A 24,947-nucleotide genomic window follows, 5' to 3' on the forward strand; every position below is an offset into this window, starting at 1 on the left:
CAACAAAGACCGGGACACAGGGAGTATAAATGACGACCAGGACATAAGTAAAAAAAAAAACTAACAAAACTAAAAAGAAGGTAAAAACTACAAAAAAACTAAAAAGAAAAAAACTAAAAAAAGGCAAAAACTACAAAAAAACTAAAAACTAATAAAAAAGCTAAAAAACTAAAAAAACTAAAAAAAGGCAAAAACTACAAAAAAAAACTAAAAACTAATAAAAAAAATAAAAAAGCTAAAAAACTAAAAAAACTAAAAAAAGGTAAAAAACTAAAAAAACTAAAAACTAAAAAAAAACTAAAAAAAAAGGAAAAAACTGAAAAATAAGCTAAAATAAAGGTAAAAACCAATAAAAAACTAAAAAAAAAACTGAAAAAACTAAAAAAAGGCAAAAACTACAAAAAAAAACTAAAAACTAATAAAAAAAGTAAAAAAGCTAAAAAACTAAAAAAAAAAATAAAAAAAACTAAAAAAAGGTAAAAAACTAAAAAAAATAAAAAATAAAAAAAAACTGAAAAAAAGGAAAAAACTGAAAAATAAGCTAAAATAAAGGTAAAAACCAATAAAAAACTAAAAAGAAAAAAAGGAAAAAACTAAAAAAAAATTTCATCTAAAAAACTAAAAAAAACTAAAAAAGGTAAAAACTAAAAGAACTAAAAAAGAAAAAAATAAATGACGAGACAAAAGGAATGTTCGATTAGCAATCAACAAAGCACCGGGACACAGGGAGTATAAATGACGACCAGGACATAAGTAAAAAAAAAAAAACTAACAAAACTAAAAAGAAGGTAAAAACTACAAAAAAACTAAAAAGAAAAAAAAACTAAAAACTAATAAAAAAACTAAAAAATCTAAAAATCTAAATAAGCTAAAAAAGAAAAAAAAAGGAAAAAAATAAAGGAGAAAAACAAAACTAAAAAACGAATGTATATACAGACCGGGACACCGGGATACAAATGACGACCGGGACACAGGGAATATAAATGACGACCGGGACACAGGGACACAACTACAACGGGGACACCGGGGGAAACAGGGGAATACAAATGACGACCGGGACACCGGGACAGGGAATGGTCGATTAGCAATCACCATCAACAAAGCTCAAGGGCAATCATTAGAATCATGAGGTATAGATCTGAATACAGATTGTTTTCCCATGGACCATTATACGTTGCATGTTCAAGAGTCGGTAAACCTGACAATCTATTTATATGCAAAGACAATGGGACAGCAAAGAATGTTGTATATTCGCAAGTTTTACGTAGTTAAAACCATATATATATATATATATATATATATATATATATATATATATCTATATTCACAGGTAGGACATAGGGACACAACTACAATGGCGCGTAACGACTTACGCGCGCGGGGGGGGCTTGGGGGGGGGGCGCGAAGCGCCCCCACCAACTAGGTGTTGGGGTGGCGCGAAGCGCCACCCCAACAGCTAGTATATATATATATATAAATAAGTTGTGTGTGTGTCTGTCGAGTGACGTCATGTCATCATGAAATTAGTTGTCGTCATGTTTGTTATGACGATGACGTCATTAAAGGTATTTAAGAAAATCCTTCAAAGACAAATTTTTAACTGTAAGAAGATCGTGGACGGAAAAAGACGGAAGATCGTGGACGGTGGGGGCGCAAAGCGCCCCCACCAACTAGGTGTTGCGGTGCTAACAGCTAGTATATATATATATATAAATAAGTTGTATGTTTGTTTGTACGCATTTGACGTCATTATAAGTATATAAGGGGGCGATTCAATGAGAAATTTTAGTATAAATCTTACAATGGCAGAAGAAACAGCCGAGGAAGGTGCTCAAAGAGTTAATGCCAAAAGGCTTGCGGCTAATAGAGAAAGTAAGAAAAGAAAGCATGCCGAGCAATCACAAGAACAGCGTGGAAACAGGCTTGCGTCTCAAAGAGAAATTACCAAAAAAAATCGTACCGAGGAATCATAAGAACAAAGTCAAAAGTATCGCCTGGCATTCAGGTACAGCCCCGTCAATGATTATAGCTTGAGTAGATGTGTTCAAATCGGGACTATGTCTAAAATTTGTCCCAATTGTAAGGCCTTGAAATTTAATGGTGAAACAATGAGAATGTTTTGCGCCTCAGGAAAAGTTAAACTTCCTCAACTGGCTGCGCCACCAGAGCCATTGAAGACATTTATGACGTTACAGACCGGGACACCGGGACACAAGGAATATAAATGACGACCAGGACACTCAAAGAAATTACAGACCAGGACACCGGGACACAAATGGGACACGGGGAATATAAATGACGACCGGGACACTCAAAGAGAAATTACAGACCGAGACACCGGGACACAACTACAACGGGGACGCCGGAAGGGCACATGGGGGATATATAAATGACGACGGGGACACAGGGAATATTCGAAGACACGGGGACACAGGAATATTCGGGGACACAGGGAAAGGAACCAGTTCATAGGTTACTGCTAGAGACTAAGCGTCAATTTTTAGACGGATTTTGAGTTCGAGTTGCCAGCATTGCCGGTTTCATTCTGGAGTCTGGGCCATGATCTTCCCAGAGTTTACATGAATCCAGTTTACTTTTAAGTTGTTTACTTGGCTGTTACTTTCACGAGAAGAGCCCCTTCTTAAAATCACCCGCAACCCTGTTTGTTGTCAGGGTTATGATTAAGCGAACTCATGAAAGGTCTAACCCGAGACCACTATGAGAAAATGCATGTAAGGTCTCCCTTCTTGGGATAGGGAGGCAGAAAAAGGAGTTTATGACAGACCTGGTTTGGAAGATGTTTATGTGAAATTTGCGGACAAAAAGTGATAGCTTCCCAAAAATAGTGCTTTTTGCAGTCCAGTTGTGGCGAAAGGAAAAACAGTTCGTCCTCGAATGGGGTAGAAAAGGCCATGAGAAAATACCTTAAATAAGTATTAAGTACATGGCAGGGAGCAATGCCTCAGGTCGCTTAGTAAGATAGTTAGTTGTCAGCAGTAGGATTACGATGAACCTTGTTTTGTCATTTAATAGCTTTTTTATATTTCGAAACTGAGGAATCGGTGTCAGTCGACTGCGCGGAAATCGAAGTTTGAATATGAAGTCATATCCTAAGAATGTTTCGGAGTTGGGCTCATTCATTTTAATGAAATCAGGACTAAAAATGTTCCTATGAATTTGAGCTGGTCAGCTCCGGAGAATTTGTAGTCGGAATTAGCCCGAATTTCTGAAATGAATCCTGATTTTTTTTTTTTTTTTTTTTTTTTTTTTTTTTTTTTTTTTTTTTTTTTTTTTTTTTTTAACAAAGGAATTGAAGTCATATTCGACCCCAAAGTAATTGGAGTCGGTATGTCCATCGTATTCCAAGGAACAAATTTTAATTTATAACAAATTTTCTGGTTTCAGCCGGTTTCCAGGCGAAATACTTGTCCGACGAGCCTTAATCGACTACTTCGTTGGCAGTTTAAAATATTTTGTTTGTCCCTTAATTTGAGCCCCCCACCCTTAAATGTAGGGCTAAGGAGCCAATCTATGAAATCAACTTCTTCCTTGACCCAAAGAATCCTCACACCAAGTTTCATCAAAATATCTCGTTCCCTTCGAGAGTTATTTATTAACACCAAAAGTGGTAAGTCTTTAAGACTTGTGCTGACAGACGGACAACTTTTACGATTTCATAGGTATCCCTCCACTTACGTTTTGGGATCCCAAAATTCAATCGACTGTCGTGGTCAATTTCGCGAAAGCTCCAATTCAAAATGAATTGCTTCCGTCAGCTCTTAAAGCTTGTATATGAAATGTGCATTTTTCTTTGGATTCCATGTCTTTTTTCTTCATTGGCGCTTGTGATTTTGCAAAAGCTTTTTATTTATACCGGTTTTAGGCAAAAATTAGGATTTGTGACCCTTCTTCCCAGTCATGACTTCAATATTATTAGTGTCTACTTTAATGTTTTAGAGTATCCTAAGTATGCCTACCTTAACGTTTTAGAGTATCCTAAGTCTTCTTTTTAACTTCAGGATTGGATTTCGTCATGAAAGTGCCAAAATATCACATCGTCAAGAAGCATTTTTTGGAAATCAGACGGCAGTCATCTGGGTTAAACCGAAATCCTAGTTCCACTGAATAACTTGAGCTTGCGGATCGATGGACACGTACCCACGATAGACAGCCCTTCCTCATTTTAGAAACAGTTAATCCAGTGACTGAGGGACGTATTTTGGTGTTTTCGTCTGAATGAGCAACGCGAGCTTTGTTTTGCTGCGAAACAGTTTTGGAAGATGGTACCTTCAAATTTTACCCGGCCATTTTTTCACAGCTCTACACCATCCACGGGGTGGTTCGAGAAATTGGCGATCCCAGTGAAATCCCCATAGCCATACCAACTGGTTTTTTGCTTCCTTTCAAACAAACATGAGTTGACCTATGAGCTTGTGTTTGAGGCTATTTGTTCGTACAGCGGCATTCTGAAAGCCAAGATTTGTTTCAGAACCATGACATTTGATTTCGAGCTCTCACCTATTAACGCTGCAAGAAAGTGCTTTGACGGAGTAGAAGTGAATGGGAGTAATTTTCACTTCAATCAATGTTTGTACGGAAAAAGTGCAAGCTCTTGGCCTCATATCGCTGTATCGATCCGAAACTTACGAAGGGATAAAGTTGCGAGCCCGTGTCAGAAAAATGGCAGCCCTCGCACACATCCCAGGAGCGGAAGTAGAAGATGCATGGCTTGACGTCATGAAACAAGCCCCAGAATCATCCGTCCACTTCAACGACTATTTTGTTGAGCAGTGGTTAGAGAATGAAAAGTTGCCTCTGAGTGCCTGGAACAGCAGTGATGCATCACATCGTACAACAAATAGTACTGAAGGATGGCACCACCGTCTAAACAAGTGTATAGCCGAATGTAACCCAAGGGTTTATAAACTCCTCATGTTCTTCCAAGAGGAAGAGAAAACTACGTACTCAACGCTTCTGTGTACTGAGACGGCCAACCCTGCTCCAAAACGTCGCTAAGTGTATAGAGAACTGGAGGAGAGGCTACTGAAAGTTAGGTATAGGTAGTTAAAACTACCTATGGAGAAGGAAAGTCTTCAAGAGAAGTATTTCTGCGGGCGATTTCTCACCTTTTGAAATTTGAATAGTTTGGGGGCCTTGAGTTGTTGAAGTTGTACAGTTTCTTTAGTTGGACTTGAAATAAATGATTATTTGAAACATTAAGTTCAGTCTTCGTATTATCTAGAATTAAAGTAGAGTTAGCGTCGGTGGCGGTAAACACCCTATTCGCATTTAAGGATTAAGATCTGGAATTACATGAACCAGCTAATTGCGCTACCTGCACTAATTAATTAGCAGAAAACATACGGTGGCGATCAACCTACAAAGATATTTGACCCTTTCGTCCGACCCAACTAACCCTCTTGATGATGCATGATTTCCTGGGTGGCGGAAAACATATGGTGGCGGAAAACCGCGGTGGCGTTAAAATACCCAATTCAGGTTCAGGTTCATTTTAATAATAAAATAAGTTACAAAATGTCCAGAGCCCGGCTGAGAAGACAAATTCGTAATGCACGGGATGGAAAAAAAACTTCTTTAAATAAATACAACATCCATACTTCACTACATGCAATTCAAACAAGTGTAATTAAACATATTCCCCCGTCAATTGCCCGGTCAACAGCACCACCCGTTGACGCGTCCAGCGAAACAAACATAAAAATAAATAAAAGATACCAAAAACCCTGGAGAATGCCTAGGTCCAGTATGATAAAAAACCATATAAAATTCAGTTAGTAACACGCAAAAATAGAACCGATTTTTGTCTTGTCTCAGATATGTTTGTAACTTTGAGGAATTTTAACAGGGCCATGCAGACACATGAAATCAAAGAGATCTCTAAGATTGGTTGCATTTATAATTAGTAGTATCTTTTCAACAATTTTAACAGGGCCCAAATCTCTTTGAATCCCCATCCCGACACTTTTTTGAACCTCTTCAAGATGCAGGTGCATATTCGTATTTTCTAAACGAAGCATGTGTGAATTACTTAATAGATTCATTGATTCTTTAAACAAGAGCTAAGAGCTCATAAAGCACTGGACCCCCCTAACTCCCCCAAAGAGAGCGGATCCAGTCCGGTTACGTCAATCACGCATCTACGATTATTCTACCCACCAAGTTTCATCCCGATCTCTCCACTCTAAGCGTTTTCCAAAATTTCCGGTTTCCCCCTCCAACTCCCCCCATTGTCAGCAGATCTGGTCAGGATTTGAAATAAGAGCTCTGAGACATGAGCTCCTTCTAAATATCAAATTTCATTAAGATCTGGTAACCCGTTCTTAAGTTAAAAATACCTCTTTTTTTAATTTTTCCAAATTAACACACGCCCCACCCAAAATCCCCCAAAAAGAGCGGATTCAATCCGGTTATGTCAATCACATATCTAGGATTTGTGCTTATCCTTCCCACCAAGTTTGATCCTGATCTCTCCACTCTGGGCGTTTTCCAAGATTTCTGTTTCCCCCCTCCGACCCCCTATGTCTCGGATCCGGTTCGAATTGAAAATGGAGCATCTAAGACATAAGATCTTTCTATATATCAAGTTTCATTAAGATCCAATCACCCATTTGTAAGATAAAGATACCTCAATTTTCACGTTTTCAAAGATTTCCGGTTTCCCCCTACAACTCTCCCCAATGTCACTGTATCTGGTCGGGATTTAAAATAAGAGCTCTGAAGCACAAGATCCTTATAAATATCAAATTTCATTAAGATCTGATCACCCGTTCGTAGGTTAAAAATACCTCATTTTTTCTAATTTTTCCGAATTAACCGTCCCCCCCCCCAAGATGGTCGAATCGGGAAAACGACTACTTATAATTTAATCTGGTCTAATTCCTAACAGGCGTGCCAAATTTCATCCTCCTAGCTAATCCGGAAGTGCCTAAACTAGCCAAACTGGGACAGACAAACCAACAGAATTTGCGATTGCTATGTCACTTGGTAAATACCAAGTGCCATAAAAACCTATAAGGGCCCCGCCAAATCAGGATTTCTTTGGTTGTTATGTAATATGCTTTGGGTGTTACCTAATATAGTGATTTTCCTTGGGCCCTAGCATCCAATTTCACCAGGCCCCCTAACCATCAGAGGACCCTAGATTAACTCTTAGATTAATAAATTTCAAGTCCTGATTCAACAGACTTCTTTAGTCCTCAGTTTTATAGATTATAAACAATCGCCTGATTAAGCTGATAAAAGGGCTCCTACAAAGGTCCTTTCCTTGTATGGTAACCAGGTAAATACATTAAAGTGATCTGTGTTATGTAGAAGAATAAAATTACTATTTTGAAGGTAAGAAATTAGGTTGGTAGTTGGTTTTGTCTTGAATTAGGAGTTAAGTAGGGTTGAATTCTATCCCTTATAAAAGGCATCTTGGTGGACTTGTCATGAGAAGCACAGAAAAAGCAAAGGCTATGGGAGAACACACAATAAGTTGGGGGAATAAAATTCTCCTAGACTTGGATTATGCTGAAGATTTAAGCATCCTAGATGTAAATGTTAGCAAAATGAATAGATTTTGAGAGCTCGAAAATTAATTTTATGACTAAGCTGCTTAGACTGGGAATAAATAAGGGTGAAGAGGTGATGTTGTGCAATGAGAAGATCAATCAAGTAGATGGCTTCTCTTTTCTGGGTAGCATAATTAGTAAAGGTAGTGGATGCAGTGAAATGTTAAAAGTAGAATAGCCAATACCCAAGGTTTTTTCTTCACAATAGAAATAGTTTGGATGAATAGGAATATAGACTGTGAACAAATATTAGTCTTGAATTAATCTCTAATTGACTGTATTTCACACAATAAGCTGTATTACTGTTTCAATTGTTATTATGCAATTGTTGCAAAAGCAACCATTATGTTTGGAAACATTGTTGAATCAGAACTGAATGTCATGACTATTTTGTTATTAGCCTATAGTGTTTAGTCTAGAAGTTGTCATATACAAGACTTTTACAAAATTGTATTTAGATCTCTGTTTGAAAAAAAAGAATAAAGATTGCATTAAAATAAAGTATATATATAAGCCTAGAATTGAGGCTATTCAGATGGAAACATGTTAAGAGACAATTTATACTTTATAATATGCAGAAAAATTGTGTTTAACACATTTTGAAGGCAATTCTGCTATACATTAAACTAGCCCCTATTAATCTGCAAATAAAAATTAATTTTTAATTTAAATTTAATTTGTAATTTTTCCAAATTAAATTTTCCAAACCAAATTAAATTTTTTCCATGCATTTTACTATGTGTTACTCTTGTTTCAACCAATGTACCTAAATTGAATCTACACTGATGAAATCAAGAAACAGGAAGATACATGGAAAATACATAGTTTGAGCTGTATAATTGTGCATTAGCGAAGGGGGAGGGAGTTCATTCCGAATGAGTTAACTACACTTCTTGGCATATTATAATGCAAGAAATGTTTTTTTAACTTCCAATAGCCCTAATTATAGACTTGTACAAAAATAAAATAAAAACTTCTCAGAGACAACATCTCATGGATGGTAGTCTTTGCAAGGCAGTTGTCAGAATCTGAGCTTAATTATAACCCATTGAAATAAAATTTGGACTAATTTTTATCATATATCTTACAGGCAGAGAATGAGACTTGCTTGGGCTGAAGATCATCTTATAAAGGTTATATTCCAACAGGTTAGATTGAGACATTCATCAAACACAAAATTGTACTTAGGCCTATGTCTTAAAAATTTATTGCCATGCAGAAGAAAAACAGGGAAGACAAAAATTTGAAAATTTTCTCAATGCTCTAATTCAGACTCTAGACTAGCTTAGATTCACCCGGATCTTTGGAAAAACTTATATTATTGATACCCTTTTTCATTCTCAGGGACCGGAATTAAGCCTTTATTATTGTATTTTGGGAAAGTGTTAGCTCTTCTAGCCCCCCTCAGAGAAGAAGGCCAACCATCAAAAGCTGACATCCCCAATGCTGCCAATGCCATTGCTGTATCTGTAATCTCTAGCAATGACAGCCAGAATAATACTATGATAACAGTTCCAGAGTCCCCACACCCGAAAACTGATTCCCAGCTCAATGATGATTTTCAGAAAGTTTTTAGAAAGTAGAAACACAAAAACCCTCCTGAAATAACAGAAATCTCTGTAACCCAGGCCCAGATATGGAAATGAAGAACAAACCCATCATCCTTTACATCCAAACAGTAAAAGACCAAGTGTTTGCTACGAAAATTATCACTAACATTAGGATGAATCTATTCAAATCTTGAAGACGTAGTGTCACTGTGAATGTTAACAGAGATGGTTCTCTTACAGTAATGTTCCAAGACAGAAACGATGCCTGCAAAGCTCTTAACCAACATAAAATTGGTAATATACCAGTTACTACTGAATGGTGGAGTCCACCAATGAAAAACACACAGAAAATAGTGATGTGTGCCCAACCGAACTATTAACTCAATACCTGAAAGATGGTCTCATGAATAATAAAGGAGAAATGATAGTCGATCGGATGGGCAAGCCATATGCTAATGGGTTACTAAACAGTAAGATTGCCCTTTTTATCTTACCAGTGAGTACCCAGTTTGACTCATTGTTCCTTTTTGATCAACCTAGAGCTTATAAAACATAAAAAGAAAAGCCTATTCAACGCTCAAAATTGAAGTACTGCTCTTCCTCTGCTCTTCCTCTGACACATTCTGCCTCAATTGTCTTGGTAATCACCCCTTTTCTAGGGAAATTAGATGCTCTACAGCTCCTAAATGCATCAACTGTGAAGGTGATGACCAGTCTACAGATCGTAACTTATGTCCTAAATATATCCAACAGCTAAACTTTTAAGGATAGCCCATCAAAAAAATGTCCCGTTTCCTATAGCTGCAATGGAGCGTGTTAAGTTTTCCAAAGTACCATCATTTCCAAAAGTTAATGAGGCTAAGGAAGCAACATCAAACCTTTCACTCAACCCTTGGCCACACACTCCCAAAAATAACCAAAATCAGGCCCAGTTATCTCCAATTGAGATATCTACCCCTCAGCAGCTTATTGAGCACCCCAACTTAGTCAAAGCAAGCCTAGTCTCACAAAATCCTAGATTTAGTCTGAAATCTTGGGCTGAAAGAGAGGCAGCCTCACCTAATATATCCACTCGAGCGAACACTTTACAAGATAGATATGGTTCTCATACATCAAAACTATTAAAGATGTTGCATCAGTGGACCACATCGTTCAATCGGATTTGCCCAAAGCCTTAAAAGCTACTATAATAAACGATATTGCCAAATACTGCTTTTCTAATTCTACCTTTGAAGAGATACGAAAGGAATTATCATCAATTCTCACCCAATATCAAGCACGTCACCTTTTCAACTCCACCCATGGCAATTAAGCCGCAGATCCTACAATATAATTGTGTCTCTCTTAACTCAAAGAAACTTGATGATCTTATCAAATATGCATCTAATAATAAAATTGGGAGTATTTGTCAACAAGAGACCAATCTTCATCAGTTCAAGAAAATCAAAATGCCTTCCTACAAGTGCTACCGTAAAGATAGATCTACCAATAGAAAGGAAGGGGGAGTTGCCATCTTTGTGCATGATTCAATCCTCATTCCCCTCAACCATTAAATCTTTAAAGAGATGAAATTGATGTCATAGGTATAATACGTAACCTAGCTAATTGTAATCTTCTTGTCATAAAATCATAGTATAATCCATGGGGAAACAATGATATCCAAAATGTTTTGAAATCTGAACTTTTGGAAATAATTCCTTCATTTTTGGTGATTTCAAAGCCCATAGCCCACTTAGGGAACAAATAGCCTGTAGTAACAAAGCAGGAAGAGATACAGAGAATATTTTACTCAATATTCCAGATACAGTGATTCAAAATGCATGCTATTCTCTGAGACCCTAAATACCAACTTTTAACAACTCCAAAGGCAATTGGCCCCTCTTTTGGGAAATGTTAAAGGAAGGTGATTTTTGCTTTGTCTCAACTAATTCTTATATTAATATTATTGAGTCTAACTTGAAAACTATCCTATTAGAGTCAGCTAAATCTGCCATACCCAAGACTAAGCCAATTTTTTTTTTACAAAGGTTTCAAGAGACCCAAGAGTTGGTCAAAGGGAGCATATGGTCAAAGTACAGGCAAGAAGGAAAGCTCATAAAAGGTTTCAAAAAATTCCATCTCCATCAGCTGCAATTTCCTATAAGCAATCATGTGCCAAAGTAAAATTGGTATGTAAGAAAGCTAAACAGTAAATATGGTCCAATTTTACAGCAGGTATTAGCTTCAGAACCCCAATTTCTAAGATTCACAACTTTATTAGCCAACTAAATAGAGGGAAGCAGCCTAAGGATGACCATAAATATGATATCTTGCAAGATGGCTCTCTGATTTCTTCACAAAAAAATTCTGACATTTATTAAAGTGACCACTCTGATTTTCATTCCACTTGACCTCCTTTTTGTACCCTGCCTTATACGTCCTTACATAAAAGGGCCTTGATGGAAACATTATCCCAAGATGAATTTAATACAGATATTAATTCCCTTAATATCAAGCCTTCCCCAGGACATGATGGTATTTACATTAAATGGACTTTTGAGTCGCCAGAGGTTTTCCATACTGCCCTCTTAAGTCTTTATAATCTTATTTGGACAAGCCAAAAGTTCCCAGATGCTTGGAAGATTCCCAGGTAATTTCAGCTTTAAAAACTTCTTACCCATCTGGTGATCCCAAGTCTTACTGACCTATATCTGTTTTACCTGCCTTCAGTAAAGTCCTTGAAAGGCTTATCAAGAATCAAGTGGTTTGCTGAACTTAATAATCTTTTTCTAAGTGAACAACCAGGCTTCAGAAAAGGACATAGCTCTGTGGATTTTTTACATCACCCGCCTTAAAACTGATGTATATAACTCTCTTAAAACCAGACAGTTCACAATGGCAGTCCTGTCTGATCGGTCAGATGCCTATGGAAACACAGTTTACAATAAACTTATTGATTTTTTAATAAACCTGGCTTTTCTATACTCTTTGATAAGTTTTATGAAGCCCTTTTTAAGTGATAGAAGTATTTATGTTCAAGTTAACGAGTATAGGGGATAAACTAGCCCCATTACTAGAGGTCTTCCATAAGGAACAATTTTGCGTCTTCTTCTGTTCAATTCGTATATTCCAGAATTTCAATTATCTTATTCATTGTTTGGCCTTTATGCAGATGATTAGATTATTTGGAAGTCTGGAAAGGATATTGTACTTCTTCAAAGACTTATTCAATAGGATATAAGATTAGTTCAGATCTTCTTCAGCTTTTGGTTTACTAATTTCAATTAGTAAAACCAAAGCCATTATATTTACTAATTGCTCAAGAGGTCCTCCCAATCCACTTCAAATTTTCTCTAGTGAGATCCCATATTACAACTCAGTGAAGCTACTTGGCCTATGCATTTATTCTAAAATATTATGGTATATTCATATTAGTTCTTTGAAATCCATGATCATTCAGAGACACTCTGAGACTCAAAAACAATTGTCTAGTTTGGTCTCTCTAAGTGAAAGAGCATCCAGTCAAAAGAGGAAATACTTATCGCAAATTCAAGATTATGGAAGCAAGCATGTTGTGTATAAACATACCTTTGCTTTGAAGATAGCTTGCACTAATGCCCATTCTTCTTAGAATCAATTTCAGTTGGAGGTTGCAAATTGGAGTCAGTATTCCCCTTATGTGTACCCATTTACTGACACTCCATCTTGGGAAATGAGTCCACCTATTTGTCAAGCAGAACTTATTCCAATAGAAAAAAAACTATTATGGCTGAACAGATTTCGAAGTTGTACCCTAATCACAGGAAAATCTATTTAGATGGATATGTCCAGGTTGAGAAAGCTGGAGCAGGATATGTACTCTATCACTGGACTTTAACCTTTTTTCACCCCTTCCTTTGGGATCTTCCACTTTGTCCACTGAATTATGTGCCATTTGCCTGACCCTAGATGTTCCTATAAATTACAGCATCATAGATGAGAATATAATTTGCCTTTCTGACTCCAAATTGGTAATACTGTTGCTAAGAAAAAATTAATAGAATTGCCAATGATAAGGACTTATTCAACATTAGAAGGCAGCTACTGAACCTTGCCAATGATAAGGACTTATTCAACATTAGAAGGTAGCAACTGAACCTTCAGGCAACCAGATTTATTTCCAACATGCTCCAAGTCATAAAGGCATCAAATATAATGATACTACTGATTTACTAGCAGCCAAGACTTCTTTTTTAAACCCATGTCCTCCCTCTGACCTCAATTCATAAGACATTATTAGGCACAGATCTAATGTAAATTAGAGTAAATTGATTTTATTTCCTTTTCACACTAGATTACACACAGTGCTGCTATATTACCATCTGAAATCAGGTGCCCTTCTTGTCAATAGTTTGTTATTTAATTGAAAGTTACATCAGTCCCATTTATGCCATGTCTGCTTCTCAACCAATTAAATTGTCCAGCATGTCTTATTTGATTGTCAGCCACTGAGTGTTGAGACTATTTGTCTTAAGCACCTCAGGTACATGGCTAATATACCTAATTCCTACACTGCAATCCTGAATTCTAACTTGCCTAAACACATTGATAGAAAGACTTTTTAAGGCATCTATTAATATCTTAAAGAAGAGACAAATTGATTAGTGATAACTAATACATAATTAAGACAATAAAAAGGGGGTTATTCATCATTTGTTTTGATGTGTACAGCAGACAGCAGGAGTGAGTGGGAACAACAGTATTGGCACCTGCTGGCTTATAGGTCTTATACTGCGGAAGATAGGTAGCTCAAGTACTCACACTTCCCACAACCCATCAATAGAATCAAGAACATTAAATGGGATTATTGGTTATTAGTTGACAGTAAGACTTCTTTATTTCCAGGGCTTGGTTACAGATGAGGATCAGGGATCTCTGACTGTCTGTCTGAGGATATTTTTTGGGGAGTCAAAAGGGTGAAAGGGCTAATTGGCAGTTCATATACCCAGCATACAAATTTTGGAACTGGAACAGATTTTATAACTTTAGCAAAAACTTATTTCTGTATTATATCAAAGCATTACCTATTACCAAAACACTCATCACTCCCATGAAAAGGAATGACTCCACCCATCCTAAAGAGGAAGTACCCCCCCCCCTCTCTCTGAACAATAAGTTTTGTGTCTTGGAAAAGGGATAGGTTAGGAAAATGAAGCTTTCAGGAATAGGTCTATAGCAGTCTAAAGTATGTCCTGGAAAGGTATTTTAAAGTACCTACCTCTACTCCTTCTCTCTCTAGATGGCCCTGACCTTTGATGTCCTTTACAAATCTGTGTTATAAAAGTGATACCTTGCCAAATAGATCTTATGATTAAATGAAGTACAAAAAAAACTTTTTTCAGCTTCACAACTTTGCTCAATCCCAATTTTTGATGTTATACAGATCTGCAAATAGCCTACATTTCCTAAATTTAGGAAAGACACAATGATTTGGCTTAAAATTCTACTCAAATAACAGGGATTGCATTTTCAGAACTAAAACCATAGAAAAAGAAACTGATAACTGAAAATTAAGGTAGAATATTGTTTTGTTGAAATTCCAATAGGTAGCCTACATACCTGTCAAGTAGGCAAATTTCTACTACTTAAAAATCAGAAGAAGGTTTACATGGAAACTTGGCAATACATTCCTAGAGTATGTTTTTAGCTGTGGACTCATTACTGAAAGTTTGATTTTCCTAACCCAACCCTTTTCCAAGATAGCAAAAAGTAGCTAAACTAGAATTTTACCAAGTTTATTTTTGCAAACAACAGTCTCTGATCCATAGATTTCGTGTAAAAATGAAGAAGAGTGCATAGAAAAAACATAGGCTGGTTTCCATAGTAGAGTCAAGAGTAGGCCTAAGCTATGAAGAAGGAATAAGAAAAGAAATAAGCGCATTAGACGTGCAGGAATTCAATCAGAACCGAGATTCACCACTAGCTGATACAAATTACAAACCCTTAAAGAAAGCTTCAATGGGGGAAAACTTCAAAAGCTAAAGTATATCCACTTTTAAGACAGCATTCATTAAAAAACAAACCATTTCATTCCCAAAATTCAAATAGAACGCCAAATACTAGGCTACTGACTGCATTGAATCAGTGTTACCAGATACCGGAGCTGTAAAAAGGAAATGCGCCAAATATACAAATTTCAAGAGACTGCCTTGTAAGAAGCGCTTATTTCAAGAATACAATGTAAAAAAGGGACCACATGTCGGAAATACATATCATCCGGTAAACTAAATTATATTGGAAAAAAGGCTCGAAAGTAGCCTAAACAGAACATGCACATTTAACAGCATTCTTACCAGAAGAGTTGACTTACATGAAACAAAGTGATCGTCTTAGTTTTCAATAACTTCCCTTGAATAATCAATTTTGTATTTTGACATTATTGCCTCTATCTAAGAAACCCTGGCGCTTCTCAACAGTAAGCTTTCTAATTAGAAAAATGGCTAATATTCTTTGCTTTTAGAAATGACAAATCAAGCCCCATAGACCCTTCTCTGTTTCTTACTCAACGTACAAAATGTCTTAGACCAACGGGCGTCTAAGATGGAGCGTAGTAATGTCTGCTTAGAGGGCTTAGAATAAAGATTGTAAGCACTGTTCACGGGCTGGGGTCAAGACAGAGATTACACACTATCGCAGTGACGCAGCAAGTTTTAGACTTTTATAGTGAGAAAAGGAGGCAAAACCCAAACTCTTGTTTGTAGTGATTTTTGGTCGCTTCAAGTTTGATTTGCATATTCAATTTAAGCGTCATTCCTTTTAAGATTTATTTATTCATTTATATTAGTATCTATTGTATGTTTGTTTGCTATGATTATTTATTTAATTTCTACTCGTTTTGAGTTTCACTTATTCTTTAATAAAATTTCTTATCAATTCCAGCTTGAATTTTAACAGGTATTTGTATCTGCTGATCTTAAGTTTAATGTGGTCTTTACTTTTCTTTGAAAAAAAGAGCTTCTTTTTCGGAATTTTTTTTTTTAATTAATGTCTATATTAGTCGGGGGTAATGTCTCTATTAGTCAGGGGTAATGTTCGTTTTTATCAAACAGTTCGTGGCAACGAACTGTAGGAAAGAGCGACCCAGTTCACTAGTAATCGAAACTCTAAAAAAACGGAATGTTGATAACAATAGATACATCAAAGAATCGGATATTAATGCTTATTTTACATATATAAGTTTCATCAAGTTTAGCTTTACCAATCTGAAGTTAAAAGCCTGAGAAAATTTGCCTTATTAAAAAAAAGAGGAAACACCCCTTAAAATCTTAATGAAAATGATACCATCAGATTCAGCGTATCAGAGAATCTAACTGTAGAGGTTTCAAGCTCCTATCTGTAAAAATAGGGAATTTTGTCGGATACGGGTGATCGTATTGACCCAATGGTCCTAGAATGTCGCGAGAGGGCTCATTCTAACGAAAATTAAAAGTTCTAGTGGCTTTTTTAAGTGACCAAGAATCATTCTTATTGAACTGGAAAAAAATTCGAACTTTGGCGTAAAGAGCGATGTATTAACGAGGGAGCGAACCCCCTCATAGACGTAATAAAATTTATGAATATAGAAGTTTGTTATGCAAGTTAATTCGTTAGTTACGTATATTTATTAATATTTAAAAAAAAGTTCGTAAATACAATCAAAAATTCCAATGGCCTTTTTAACTAACCCAAAAATTTGAAAAGCAACTAGGCCTCTTCCCCGCCCCTTTTTTTCCTCAAAATCGTCCGACCAAAACTTTGAGAAAGCCGTTTTGCCAAAAAAAGCAAAAATTAATATGCAAATTTCGTTTTAATTATTCATATATCATCACCCAAAATCAAAACCTGCATTAATTCAAAAACGCTCAGAAATTAAAAAAAAAACAAAAAAAAAACAAGTGCTCCTAACGCTAGAGTTTGACTCTGTAACAGTTCTACTTTTTAAAACAATAAAAAAAACTTTTGCGCAAAGAACGGAGTGTTGAGAAGGGGACAGCCCCTTTCATATACAGACAAATTTCTGTTCGTTTTAAGTTTTAATGTCGCTCCTTACTTTCCGTCAAAATAACTTGTTTTTTTTATTTAATTGCAAAAAGTTTTAAGTTTTTAGAAAATGCCTTATTTCAAAATCAATTTTGTTTCAACATCATACTTTCATCAACGTATCAAAACTAGTATCAAAATAAAGGAAGCATCTAAGTAAACAAGGTATTAAGGGAAACAAATATAAAAGTAACAAAGAGCAAGTTTCATAGCTCAGAGCCATTTCCCTGGGGCGGAGGGGCTTCAAACCCAGAAACATATTTATTCGGTCTTTGAACTATTTTTAACAAAATGGCCATCTCAAAATTTTGAGCCGGATGCCGTATGGGAAAGTGAAGCATGGGCTAATTGCCCATTGATCAGTTTTGACTCTTAAAAAACCAAAAGTTTCAATTTCTGATCAAATGAACCCCCTCATTTTCCCTGGGGGCTAAGGGGGATTTCTCACCCCCCCCCCCCTAAGTTATAGCAATTTGAATTTAGGACTATTTTGAGCAAAATGTCTATTTCAAAATTTTGAGATGAATTTGGGGAAAAAGGCACAAGGGGGGGGGAGGGATTGTTACTTTTGATCATTTTCGGTTCTTAAAAGGAGCACAATAAATTTTGATTTCTGATCGAATGAACTTCCTCCAAAGTTTATACGACCAATCCTTCCATAGAAACATCATATGTTAACGATGTGCTGTTAGTATTACTTAGAGCCCTTTCCCACAGGGCTAGGGAGTTCAAACCTGTAACCATAGCTACTAGACATTTGGACGATTTTGAACAAAATGCCTAACTAAAAATTTTTATGAAAAGCATTTAGAAAAATAGGCGTGAGGGGGGAGGGTTGCCTACCGTCTTATTACTCTTGACTTCTTAAAATGGATCTCGAACTTTCAATTTAGATCGAATGAGGCTTTTCCAAAGTCTACACGATTACTCCTTCGAAAAAAAACCTTATGTATGAACAATGGACAGTTTGGATAACTTACAGTCCTAGCTCTGGGGGCAGTGGGAGCTTTTCCCCGAGGAATAATTATTTTAATTAATTCACCACTTGACTATTTTGGACATAATGGCCATCGCAAAATTTTGATTGGATGCGTTTGGAGAAAAGAGGGCGTGGAAAGGGGGAAGGGGATTGATGCCCTCAAGTTACGTTTGACTCTTAAAAAGGACACTAGAAATGATTATTTCTAATTGAATAACCCCATCCGATATTAATAATATCACTCCTTGCATATGAAGTGCCTCTTAAGAAAAAAGAATTGGAGCCTTATGGCCTTGGTTACGCTAGTCACCATCGGATCGCTTTTGAATCTTAAAAAGGGAACTAGAACTTTCAATTTCTAATAACTTGAGTCCTCTCCTAAGTTTACACGACCACCTTTTCCGTGAAAAAATTGGGGACTCTGGGGAGCTGTGCCGACCTCAGAGTTTTTGTTATTTGATCTTCGAACTATTTTTAAAAAGACGGCTATCTCAAAACTTTTTATCAGATGCAGTTCGAGAAAAAATGACGTGGGAGGCTAGTTGCCCCCTGATTACTTTTGACTCAGTTCCAATTTCCAATCGAGTGAGCCCTCTCTAAAGTTTATACGACTACTCCGTCCCTATGAAGTGCCCCTTGGGAAAAATAAATAAAAAATAAATAATGAAACATTGAAGCCTTATACCCTCTACTATAGGCAATGCTATAGCGTTGTCTCTGAAAAAATGGAACTAGAACTAGAGCAATTTCTAATCATTCGAGTCCCCTCTGAAGTGTATGCGACCACCTCTTCCATAGAAACCTTTTAAGCCCCCAGGGGCATAAGTTACAGCCCTTCCCCAGGGCTGTGGGGGGTATGTTGAACCCAAGTAGTTTGTCATCTGATCGTTGGACTTTTTCAAGCTCAAAGACAATCTCAGAAATAAGACCGGATACATTTTGGGAAAAGAGGGTGTAGGGGAAGATGCCCTTTGATCACTCTTGATGACTCTTAACAAGATAACTAGGAATTTCAATTTCCAATCAAATGAGACATCCCCGAAGTTTGAAGTTTACCCGACTATCCCTTACATAAAACCTTATATGCCCCAGGGGCATAAATTATAATAATTGCCCCTGGTCTCTGGGAGGTTGTGTCGACCCCAGAGTTTTCGTTATTTTATCTTTAAACTATTTTGAAAAATCGCTCTATCAAAATTTTGATCTGATGCATATTGTAAAAAGAGCTTTGAGGGGGGGGCTAGTTTCCCTACGATCACTTTTGACTCTTAATAAGAAAACTAGAAATTCCAATTTGCAATCGGATGAGCCCCCTCCAAAGTTTATACAACCATCCCTTCCATAAAAACTTTTATATGCCTCTGAGGCATAATTTACAACACTTGCATCCGGGTTCTATGCCTGGAGTTTTTGTTATATGATCTTTGGTCGATTTGAACAAAATGGCTATATAGAATGTTGGAAGGGGGTTACCATTGGGTCGCTTTTGACCCTTTACATACGGAATTAGAACTTTCATTTCTGATCATTTGAGTTCCCTCCGAAGTTTATACGACCTCTTGCATAAAAAACTCTACATGCCCCCGAGGCAGAAGTTACAACCTTTCCCCGAGATCCTGGGGGGGGGGTATGTTGACCCCGAAGTTATGTTATCTGATTGTTGGACTATTTCAAACAAACTGGTTATCTCAACATTTATTTCGGATGCATTAAGGCAAAAGAGGGTGTGTGCATGTGTGTGTGTGTGCGGGGGGGGGGGGGGTAGATATCCTCCGGCCACTTTTGACTAAAAAAAATCAAATGAGCCACCTTCGAAATTTATACCACCACCCCTTACATAAAAACCTTATACACCCCCAGGGCATAACTTAAAACACTTACCCCCAAAGTCTGGGTGTTGTGTGGAATTTTTCTTATCTGATATTTGAACTATTTTAAAAAATGAATATCTCAAAATTTTTATCGGATGGGTTTGGTGAGAAAAGGGCTTTTGGGGGGCTAGTTGCCCTCAGATCACTTGTGACTCTTAAAAAGTCAATTAGAACTTTCAATGTCCAGTCAAATGAGCCCTCTATGAAGTTTAAACGAGTGTCCCTTTCATAAGAACCTTATATGCCCCAAGGGTATAACTTATAACGCTGTCCCCGGGCCCTGGGGGGTTTTGTCAACACCAGAGTTTTTGTTATCTGACCTTTTAACTATTTTTAACCAAATGGCAATCTCATAATCTTTATCTGATGAATTTGGGGAAAAAAGGCGGAACGGAGAAGGGGGCTAATTACCCTCCGATCTCTTTTGAATCTTAAAAAATGAACTTGACATTTCATTTTCAAAACAAATGAGCTCTCTGTGAAGTTTATACGAGCATCCTTCCACAAGAACCATATATGCCACCAGGACATAACTTACAAAGCCTGTCCCCGGGTTCGGGAGGGGGGTGTTGACACCGGAGTTCTTGTTATCCGACCTTTGAACTATTCTTAACAGAATGCCAATCTCAAAATTTTTATCTGATACATTTGGGGAAAAAAGGTGAGGGGGCTATCTACCCTCCAATCATTTTTAAATCTTAAAAAATGAACAAGAGCTGTCACTTTCCAAACAAGTTTATACGAGCATCCCTTCCATAAGAACCATATATGCCCCCAAGGCATAACTTACAACACCTGCCCCCGGGTCGTGGGGGTTATGTCAATACAGGATTTTTTTTTTATCTGACCTTTTAACTATTTTTAACCAAATGGCAATCTCATAATCTTTATTTGATGAATTTGGGGAAAAAGGGCGGAACGGGGAAGGGGCTAGTTACCCTCCAATCTCTTTTGAATCTTAAAAAATGAACTTGGAATTTCATTTTCGAAACAAATGAGCTCTCTCTGAAGTTTATACGAGCATCCTTCCACAAGAACCATATATGCCCCCAGGGCATAACTTACAAAGCCTGTCCCCAGGTTCGGGGGGGGGGGGTGGTGACACCGGAGTTCTTGTTATCCGACCTTTGAGCTATTTTTAACAAAATGGCTATCTCAAAATTTTTATCTGATACATTTGGGGAAAAAATGGTGAGGGGGCTATCTACCCTCCGATTATTTTTAAATCTTAAAAAATGAACAAGAGCTGTCACTTTCCAAACAAGTGAACTTTCTCTGAAGCTTATACTAGCATCCTTTCCATAAGAACCACATATCCCCCAGGACACAACTTACAACGCCTGCCCCCAGGCCTGGGGGGGGTGTGTCGACTTCGGAGGGTTTTTTAACTGACCTTTGAACTATTTTTAAAAAATGGCTATCTCAAATTTTGTTGGGATAGGCTTTGGGAAAAGGGCGTGGTGTGGGGGGGGGCTAGTTGCCCTCGAATCTCTTTTGACTCTTAAAAAGTGGACATAATCTTTCAATTTCCGATCAAATGAGGCCTCTGAAGTTTATACGACCATCCCTTTCATATGAACCGGCTCAATATGAACCAAACTTAAGCAAAATGGTATTTTGATACCAGTAGATACATCGAAAGAATCAAATTTTTATGCTGATTTCAAATATACAACTTTCATTAAGTTTAGACTTACCCATCGAAAGTTAGAAGCCTTAGAAAATTTTCTTCATTTTAGGAAAAAGGGTGAAATACCCCCTAAAAGCAACAGAATTTTAATGGAAATCACACCATCAGATTCAGCATATCAGAGAACCTTACTGTAGAGGTTTCAAGCTCGTATCTGCGAAAATGTGTAATTTTGTATTTTTTGCCAGAAGAAAGATCACGGATGTGATCTTATCAACCTAGTGGTCCTAGAATATCGCAAGAGGGATTATTCGAACCGAAATTAAAAGTTCTAGTGGCCTTTTTAAGTGACCAAAAATTGGAGGGCAACTAAGCCCCTTCCCACTCTCATTTTTTCCCAAAATCTCCCGATCAAAATTTTGAGATAGTCATTTTGTTCAACTTAGTCAAAAAATCAAATAGCTATGTCTTTGAGGATGGCTTAATCCCCTACGGTCCCCGGGGGAAGGGTTGCAAGTTACGAACTTTGCCTATTGTTTGCATTTAGCATTGGATATTGGGAAGTATACAGACGTTTTCAGGGGAATTTTTCTGGTGGGGGAGGGGGTTAGGGGAGCAGGTTACGTGGGAAGAATTTTTCGATGGAGGAATTTTTCATGGGGGAAGAGAATTTCTTTACGCTAAAGTTTTCTAAATACTTTCAAAAGAGCTATTTATTCTTATTAAACAGCCTTTGTGCTTCAGGGATCATTCTTAAAGAATTAGAACAAAATTTTAGCTTTAGCGCAAAGAACGAGGTATTAACGAGGGGCGAGCCTCCTCATATACGTAATAATTACTATTTATTTTAAGTTTTGACGTTGCTCCTTACTTTCAGCTACAATTTCTTTTTATTTAATAAATAATAAAACAATGAAGCCTTATGGCCTTTACTATAGGCAACACTATAGCGTTGCCTCAGGTTGAGAAAATTACCAACAACATTCTCTGAAGTTACAACATGCTTGTCCCTCTGAAATTTAGCTTGAACGGACATATCTTTGCAAAGCTTTATGCAGCAGTTGCTTCTGCTCACCTTCTTTATGTATCACCCCTAGGGGACTCGTGCACGCAAACAGATAAACTAAGACTCCAGTTTGTACATTGTAAATTCCTTAAGTTTTTTCTTCGTGACCCACTCTATGAATTGTCATTGTACCATCCACTGAAAAAGTATAGAAAAAAGGCGTTTGAAACATTGTTCGAGTTTTTGCTTCTTCATCTGATTTGTGAGTGCAAATGAAGAAATTATTGTTTACTTTTATTCTTTGGACTTAAGTGATTTTGTTTTTTCTTCTTCTGTTTGAATTACTCTGCCCTTTTTTCTTATATGAGAGGCCAAAAATAATATCATTATTGTGCTATATGGTAGAGATTCTTCGAAATATTGGTTTCTTATAGAAAACAGGATAACTTCGCTCTCAGTCAGTGATGCTTTTCAAATGTTGGATAATTGTGGAAAAAAATTCTTACCATTGCTTCTGTATTTTCTAAGCTTTTCAGTGTCACTCGAGGACTGATACTTATCAAATATTTGCCTGATACGGCTTTTGGTTTAAGATTTTCCTTGTCAGCATCACTTATTTGATAAGGTGCCTTCTCCCTAAAACGAAATTTGGTAGTTATTTTCCTAGTTAAAAAAAAAAGGAATGTCACCATACATTTCAGGAATCACAATTTACTTCGATTATTGGCTTATGCCGGTCAGAATAGAAACAGTCACATGAAACAGAGCTCATAGAAGGAGGAAGGAGGGGGGCACCAAACCAAAGCATCTAAGAGATAAGATTGACGCCGAATTTGTAATGTCAGAGCAGAAACGTTAAAAGTTTTTTTGTTCATTGGTTTAATCTAGAAGCATTTTTTTTTGTTTCTCCGTTGAACAGGTAGTTTAATAACATTACAACCTGGCATATGAAACTCCTTCCACAAACTAAAACAGTTTCACCATAGCCTGCATGTGTTTGAAGTATTGACGGGTATAATGAATTCCAAGAACAGTCAACCAAATCCATGATGAGTTCGGTTAACTCTTTGATCGAATAACTTCATCGTTAACCTCCAAATGACATTCGACCAAAATTTTGAGGTATCCACTTTACTCAAAACAGTCCCAAGGTTTAACTAACAAACCTACAGGGGCAAAATGACTCCTTAGCCCGTGAGGCAAGGTCTTCAAGTATTCATGCTGCGTATTGTTTATACAGAGGTTTTACTAGTGAGAGAAGGTGCACGTTTTATCTCGGATTTCAGAAAAGAATAAGGGTATTAAGAGGAAATATTCAGCAAGTGGTGAGGTAGATATTGAGCTAAATCAAAAGACACAATTTGTATACAGGTTGTCAAACTAGTTTATCTGTAATATCTCAGGAATGGCTAGAGGTATCACAAGGGACCCAGCAAAAACTTGAAGGAATGCTAGCTGGAGGATCAAGTAGGCTAGATTTTAGATTCCGACTAAAGGTCTAAAGGGTGTTTATCAAGGACAATACATTTTTAAATAAAAATTTCTTTGTGATTTTTCGTCTTTTGATTGTGATATCCTGTTTTTTATGTTAAACTGCTTAAAATCTACCCAAAAATGGCACAAAAAATCCCCAAAAATTACTGCTATTTCTCGGGTGAAAAGGCTGGAAAACATAATAAGGGTTTCAGTGGATGTTGAAAAACCTCCCTCTTGCATACCCCCTCAGCCTTCTTAATAAGTAAAAAGTGAAAAAAAGCGCGTTCATAAAAAAAAGCCTAATGAAAAAATATCATTTATCTGTTCTCATTTTTACGAAAATGATTTAATTTCTTATGTGCAACTTCTCAAAGACACCGTTGACAACATACCCTTTTTGTAACTTATCTATGTAACAAAGTTGCACATATATCGTGGAAAATTTTAAGGGATGTAGGAAATAAAACCTATACTATTGAAAAAAGAACGTGCTGACTCCTTTACTTTCATCGCCTCAATTAGACAAAGATGTTCTTGCAGGGTTTATTTAATAAAAATAATAATAAAAAATACCAAAATAAATAATTTTATCAATTTAAAAAACCAAGTTTTGCTTACGGAAATAAAGAGCGAAGTCAGAACTTGAAAGAACGAAAATTATAGCTTCGCAGGTTACGCAAGATATATCTATAAAACTAGTTATAAAAAAAAACTGATTCATGATATTTTGCAATATCGGTCGAATCCTAAAAATAAACACTTTACAGAAAACTGAGCTTGCTTCAGTTTTCTTTTACAGAAAATTGCTATTGTACACTAAAACT

At 36.7% G+C, this 24,947-nt stretch overlaps 1 protein-coding gene across 3 annotated transcripts in view; it reads right to left on the reverse strand.

The window, feature by feature from the left end:
* The window catches only part of LOC136025045 (transforming acidic coiled-coil-containing protein 2-like), a 189,620-nt gene that overhangs the window by 136,965 nt on the left and 27,708 nt on the right, over positions 1 to 24,947 (reverse strand). For 2 of the 3 annotated variants that reach the window (XM_065700719.1, XM_065700714.1), the window contains exon 2: positions 23,154 to 23,283. In XM_065700719.1, coding sequence (XP_065556791.1) covers positions 23,154 to 23,283 — 130 coding nt within the window. Of the gene's footprint in view, positions 1 to 15,165; positions 15,254 to 23,153; positions 23,284 to 24,947 lie in introns of those variants that run through there. The other variant, XM_065700718.1, reaches the window with a different exon arrangement.

The sequence above is a fragment of the Artemia franciscana genome, chromosome 3 (assembly GCF_032884065.1).
Source record: "Artemia franciscana chromosome 3, ASM3288406v1, whole genome shotgun sequence".
NCBI classification, from domain to species: domain Eukaryota; kingdom Metazoa; phylum Arthropoda; class Branchiopoda; order Anostraca; family Artemiidae; genus Artemia; species Artemia franciscana.